Genomic DNA, 6,651 nt, shown 5'->3' on the forward strand with positions numbered 1-6,651 from the left:
TTTATTTTGCTTGAATGCTTTAAAGATATAATTTAAGTTTGGATGTTTAAGCTAGTTAGTCTTTTGTAATTTAATAATGATTCAAAATTTCTGATGATTCAGTTTTATTACCTTGTAATATAGTATCATAAAAACAAATAACTAAAAGCAACTTTATTAGATAATATATAATTTTTATCAAAATATATAAGATTTATTAATATTAATATAATAAAAAATTCATGTTTCCAGAATATTTATAATCATAAGAATGTCTTTTCAATAATTGATTTATAAGTCATTGCCTTAGTTTTTCATATTTTTTATATTACAAATTTTACCATGCAGGTAATCAACATGGCGTTAATGGCATCTCCAGCTGATTTGCATTGATACATACTTTAATGAATGAATTGTCAGTCTAAGTATTATTATATGTCATTGATGGGACTACCAAGGATTTTGACCTGTTATCTTGGGTTAAATTTATTGATAAATTTCGAAAACAAGTTGATTTTGATTAGTGTGGGGCTCTATTTAAACTTTAACTAGGGCTATATAAACTAGTTTAATTATCAGAGCTGTTTTCATCTTTATTAAATATATTTTAAAAAATTTATATCTTTTTTGTATTCATAATTATGTTGAATGTGCTTTTTTCCGGCAATATGTTATGTTTACAAGTTTAAACTATTTTCATTTTTTTCATGATCATCCTCAAAATTCGACATTTTTTCGTGGTCTCATGGGCAAAATGCCACTTTGGATTTATGGTCAGTCCATCTCTGACTTGTAATATCTTTAATCATTTTTTGAATATTTTGTTAAACTCATCCTTAGAATTTAATTTTAATTAATATAAAAAATAATAATTGATATTCTAACAAGTAAAATACTTTACATCGCATGGCCTATCAATCTGTCAGATATTATTTTATAAAATCTCAATCATCTCATTTTTGGAAAACGACAGTTATCTTTCTAATACTTTCAAACTACGTGCATTATCATTAGTATCAAATATTTATTTTTTCGAAAAAATAACAAAATTAGTATGAATGGAATACAGAGCGAAAATAAAAAAGGAATTGTTTATATTGGTCATTTGCCTTATGGATTTTTTGAAAATGAAGTGAATAAATATTTTGATCAATTTGGAAAAGTTACTAAAGTTAAATTGTCTAGGAGCAAGAAAGTATTCTTTTACACAAAACGCATATCAAATAATTTATTTAGACAGGAAGAACAAAGGGTTATGGATTTATAGAATTTGATGATGAAAATGTTGCAAAGATTGCAGCAGAAACAATGAATAACTATTTGATGTTTGACAAGATACTCAAATGTAAAATAAAAATATTTGTTTATTTTATACCTAAATATAAGGTGAATTTAGACCAAATAATGAAATGCATCCCAAATTGTTCAAAGGTGCCTCCAAATTATTTAAACCATTTAAAACACCTTTTAAATCTAAAAATCAATATAATGCTTCTAAACCACTCAAAACTTTGGAACGTAGTTTTAAAAAAAGCTTCAAAACGCATAATAAAAAGATGGAAATTTTGAAAAAGATTGGAATTAATTATGATTTTGAAATGGTATAAAATATTATTTTATATGAAGCTTTTTATGTACATTTTTAAAATTAACCAAAAAGATTTTATTTTCATTAATAAATTTTACACAAAATTTTGATTTGTTTGCCAGAGCCATAGACATAAATTTTTTTTTGATTATACCAAAATTTAAAAACCTTGAATATTACATACCTTTTTTCATTCACCAAATTAAAAATTATAAAGAAATGGACAAAAAAATTCAAATCCAGGCTAGGTCTAAAATATTAATTTCTGCAGATCTCTCATTTTAGCTTTACACTTTTTTGATTTTTTTTTTCCAAAGTTTAAATTTATAGAAATGATTTCAAAAATTTAACTTACATCATACATCATGGACAGCACTAGTGTTGTTAAACAACTAAGCCGAGTCAACTTAGCTGTGACTCGAGCCTAATTTCTAGTTGAAAAAATGACTCAAGTTGACTTGTTGGGTCTGCTCAATTTTTTTAGTTTTTTTACATGTATTTTGTAAAACGACTCCATTCAAGTCGATTTTTATAAACGGCTAACTCAAAAAATTGTTAAATTTTTGGTTACTGATTATTGTGAACAAAAATTATAAAAAGGCATTATTTCCATTTTTCATAAGAATATATATGTCGAAACTAAAAATGGGGCTGGACCTGAGTTTAGCTTCAGAGTTTAGACTTAATTTGATGAAAATTTTGATAATATCAACTTAATAAGCCAGCTCAGGAATTACTCAAATCTACTTTGAGCCAAAATTTATTTATTTGTGACTAGTGTTGTTAAACGGTTGAGCCAAGTTGGCTTAGTCTTAAACTCAGCCAGTTTTTGAGTCAAAAAATTGACTCAGACTCAAGTCAGCTCATTGAGACATATGAGTTGGTTGGCTCAGAAATTGGCTCAAGCCAGCTCAGGAGTTTGCTGCTTGAGTTCAATTTTTAGCCAAAATTTATTTATATGTGATTGAGACATTTTTAATATAATTATGTAGAATAAGTTTTCTGCTGCCAAGTTTTGAGTAAAAAAATGTATTCAGAATCAAGCTAAAATGGGCAACATGATGGGCTAGCTGAAGTTATTTCAGAACTTTGAGATTGCTCACATGTTTATGATAGTAAATATATTAAAAAACTACTCTGAGCAGGAATTATTTTTAAAAAGTAAGGCTCGGGCTGGAGTATAGTAGAGTTTTTAATATATTTACTTGTAGTTATAAATAAACAAATGAGTGACCTAAAAGTTCTGGAAAAAATTCAGCTAGCCCATTCATGTTGCTCATCTAGCTAGTTTGATTCTGAATCAATTTTTTTTACTCAAAATAGCAATGGTACACTATTTCTACATAATTATAATTTTAAAATGTCTTAATCAATTGCCTCCTGTTGCAGAATCCTTTCGCTGATTTCTTTCTTTCTTCTCTTTAATACAAAATAACTTATACATTTTAAGAAAATATTAAAAACACTAAAATGAATCAGACTTTTAATAAGAATTTAATTGTAAGTTATTACAAAAATTAATTATTTTTTTATTGTAAAAAAAATATTCTACAAATAAAAAATATTTTCGGAAGCTTCTTTCAAGAATTTTAGAATATATCATTTTAATGATATTACATTTGAACATTTATGCATAGCTCAAATAAAAAAATATTAGGCTCGACCCACCCTGAATGGAAATGATTTTTATACAAGTATTTCGACATCTCTTAGCTAAATCTTGAGGTTTATGTTATATTTTATGGCGAAAATATTAAGTTAGCCGTTTTTAAAAATCGAGCCATTTAACACCAGGTAAAGTTGAGTTTTTAATCAATAAACACGTGAGCAACCTCAAAGTTCTGAAACAACTTCAGCTAGCCCATTCATGTTGCCCTTCAAGCGAGCTTGATTCTTAATACATTTTTTTACTCAAAACTTAGCAGTAGAGCACTTATTCTACATAATTATATTCATAAAATGTCTATATAAATAATTTCAGCTAAAAATTGAACTCAGGCAAACTCCTGAGCTGGCCTAGCCAACTCCTGTGAATTAATTTTTCGACTCAAAAACTGGCTAAGATTAGGACTAAGCCGACTTGGCTCAGCCGTTTTACATTAATCACAAATAAATAATTTTGGGCTCAAAAGTCGGCTTTTGAGCTAATTCCTGAGCCGGCTTGAGCTGATTAATGAGCTGGCTTGAGCCAACCCGGAACCAGCTTATTAAGTTCTTTATCAAAATTTCCTCCAAAGTAAGTCTAAAATCCCTGAAACCGAATTCGGGTCCAGAACCATTTTTAGTTTCGACATAAATATTCTTATAAAAAATGGAAATAATGTCTTTTTATAATTTTTGTTTACATTAATCATTAGGGGTGTACCGTTACCACTTTTTGGAGGCCGATCCGATATTCCCGATATTAAATTGATATCGGCCGATTACCGATCTGATATCATATCTAAAATAAAGGAATAGATAGAGCTCATATATAATGGGTATTTATAAATTTTAAAGGTGGTCTACTCTTCTCAAAATTTATAGACTTTAAAATACAAAAAGAGTATCCAACTGTTAATAATACCTACAAGAAAATTAGACCCCATATAAGAAAACAATTATTAAAATTGAAACTACTAGTTTTTATTTATGAATGTTCTTTAGAAATACACCCCATAGAACATGGAAAAGCTATTAGAAATCAAGAAGAGAGAAAAAAAAGATTTGAGAGATTATTTAGTTAGGCGAAACTTATACTTTCTGATCGTCGCTCTAGACTTGGGAATGATAGTATAGAAATGATTTTATTATTAATGCAACAAAATAAATAAAAAATAAATATTACCATAAATAGTTATTTTTATTACATAAATTATAGTCTTTTTACATAAATTTTTTATAGTCAAAACTAACTATATTTAAATATTTAATTATAAGCAAAAAATAACAAATTTATTTCTAAATTTTTTTCCAAAAAGTAGGCATACTTTTAAAAAAATAGCAGCTAACAGCGCGCTACTTTTTTTTGATGGGTAGTGATAGCGGTGCGCTACTTTTAAAAGTATGGTTTAACAACTCTGCTTTTACCCCAGATTATTCTTAAATACCATTCTATCGAGAATCTCGAAACACATCCTCCGACAACTCTTAAGAGAATACAACTATTCGGTCACTATAAGAAATTTTAAACAAAAAATCATACACAATTTCTTATAATATTTTATTTACCGAAGATTTCATTAATTTATCCAGCAACATATTTAACCTATCATATTTCATAAACAACTCATTTAATCCAATAAATCACTTATATTATACAGAATCTAAATTTAAAATTAGCCAATACCTTCATATTGGTCTTTTTCTTCCTTCTTACTTCCCATTGGCGTTTAAGTAAGTGACTTTGCCTCTTGCGTGCACTGGTAACTGTAGCCTGCCCAACAATTGTGGATAGTTCTTCTTATAGGTTACTCCTAATTAACCCAATTAGATGGATGAGTGAGGTAGTCAAGCTCTATTTCATATAGTGCTAAAGGGAGATTGTACTTACTATGGCCTGCTCACTTTTTTTAAAATTGTTGACTACAATAACATATTGTATTCATTTTTAAGAAAGGGGTGAGGGAGTGCAGGGGAATAATTTTTATTAACTTAAAATAATATTTACATCAACTTGAAAAATTTTACAGCTATGACTTACAATTTTAGTTTAGATAATTAAGCTAGTCAATTTCATAAAAATAGTAAAGCAATAAGAATTTTGATAATTTATACAAACATGACATAAATTTTAAAAATACTTAATCAAATAAATTTTTATTACTATGAATTATAACTATCGAATAACAACATATATTTAATTAGAATCAGAGTTTGAAACCAAGACCTGGAACAAATTTGGAAGCAGAATCTGGAACCCTCTTTCAAATTTTATAGGAACCAGAATTAGTTTTATTAAACGGCTACATTTGAGCTAATTTTAAAAAACGGCTATTTTAATCAGAAAAATATTATGCAAGCCTAAAGATTTTGCTCATAGATGGCACAAAGGTTTGGATATCTATTAGCAAATCTCGAGGCTTGGGCAATATTTTTCTGGCTAAAATATTAAGTTAACCTTTTTTAAACAGTTCAATTCGAGCCGTTTAACAACACTAACCAGAACTCATATTAAAATTTCCAGAAACAGTTCTAACAAAATAATTTATTTATTATGTAGAATATTGCTTAAAATGTTTGGTGTTTCGTTTTAGATTTTTTGTTGTTTATTGAAGCCAGAAAACCTGGAACCTTCTGAACCACGTCAAATTTAAGAGCCAGAACCTGAATTCACTTTTCAAAATGTTAGAAACCAGAATTAAAACCACCTTTTTAAAAAGATTTAGAACTAGAACCTTTATTCCAGGTTCCAAACTCTGATTAGAATATAAAACTATAATCTGAATAAAACATTCCTTAGAAGCACTACGGTTAATGTTTCATATATTGATATTATTTAATTCATTTTCTTAGATTGTACCCAAGTTGAAAACAAAACTCAGCAAAAAAACAATTGCCACTAGGGAAAAAAGTTCAAAAGTTTTGAAAACTAAACAGAAGAAAATTAGGAAAATTAATCAAAAATCATTGAATTTTAATTAATATTATCTACTATTATACTATAATGTATATATTCGATTTTTATATTATGTAATTATAATAAAAAAAAAGGTTCATATATTATTTGATAAATTTAGTATAATATAGATATTGAGGTCCATGTTAAATCGGTCTAAAAAGCATGATTATAATTTAACCCCTTTAGATTTTGACAAAATTGAGTGAACAAATAAGATCAGCATGAAAAAAAAACTCAAGCCCTTAAAAAAATTTGTTACAAGTTGTTCAGACTGAAATAGTTTCTTGTGAAGTAATATCATAAAGTATTCTGTTTTAAAAAAATTCAGGGCTGGCTTGGTTCCTAAAAATATTTTACACAAGTCGCACAGTTTGAGTAAATTGTTTGCCCATGGTCGCCTTGTTTTGTCTCTATTACAACCAAGGTTTATGTAACTTTATGAGCGGAATTTTAGCCATCTAGCCCTTATATTTTTTTGAGATAA

At 27.5% G+C, this 6,651-nt stretch overlaps 1 protein-coding gene across 1 annotated transcript; it reads left to right on the forward strand.

Annotated features, from left to right (window-relative positions):
• The first annotated feature begins 940 nt into the window (after nt 1-940).
• Nucleotides 941-6,253, forward strand: LOC135924949 (MKI67 FHA domain-interacting nucleolar phosphoprotein-like). Its single transcript, XM_065460089.1, has 4 exons — nt 941-1,174; nt 1,216-1,324; nt 1,366-1,580; nt 6,062-6,253. Exons 1-4 carry the CDS (start codon nt 1,034-1,036, stop codon nt 6,188-6,190), a joined length of 594 nt encoding a protein of 197 aa, XP_065316161.1. The 5' UTR covers nt 941-1,033; the 3' UTR covers nt 6,191-6,253.
• The last annotated feature ends 398 nt before the right edge of the window (nt 6,254-6,651 follow it).

Source organism: Gordionus sp. m RMFG-2023, chromosome 2, assembly GCF_954871325.1.
Source record: "Gordionus sp. m RMFG-2023 chromosome 2, tfGorSpeb1-WG-v2, whole genome shotgun sequence".
In the NCBI taxonomy this organism is placed as follows: Eukaryota; Metazoa; Nematomorpha; class Gordioida; order Chordodea; family Parachordodidae; genus Gordionus; species Gordionus sp. m RMFG-2023.

Coding starts and splice junctions, on each gene's coding strand:
- LOC135924949 (XM_065460089.1), top strand. CDS start 1,034: ATGAATGGAATACAGAGCGAAAATAAAAAAGGAATTGTTTATATTGGT. Junction 1,175..1,215: donor AATTGTCTAGGAGCAAGAAA/GTATTCTTTTAC, acceptor TAATTTATTTAG/ACAGGAAGAACAAAGGGTTA. Junction 1,325..1,365: donor GTTTGACAAGATACTCAAAT/GTAAAATAAAAA, acceptor CCTAAATATAAG/GTGAATTTAGACCAAATAAT.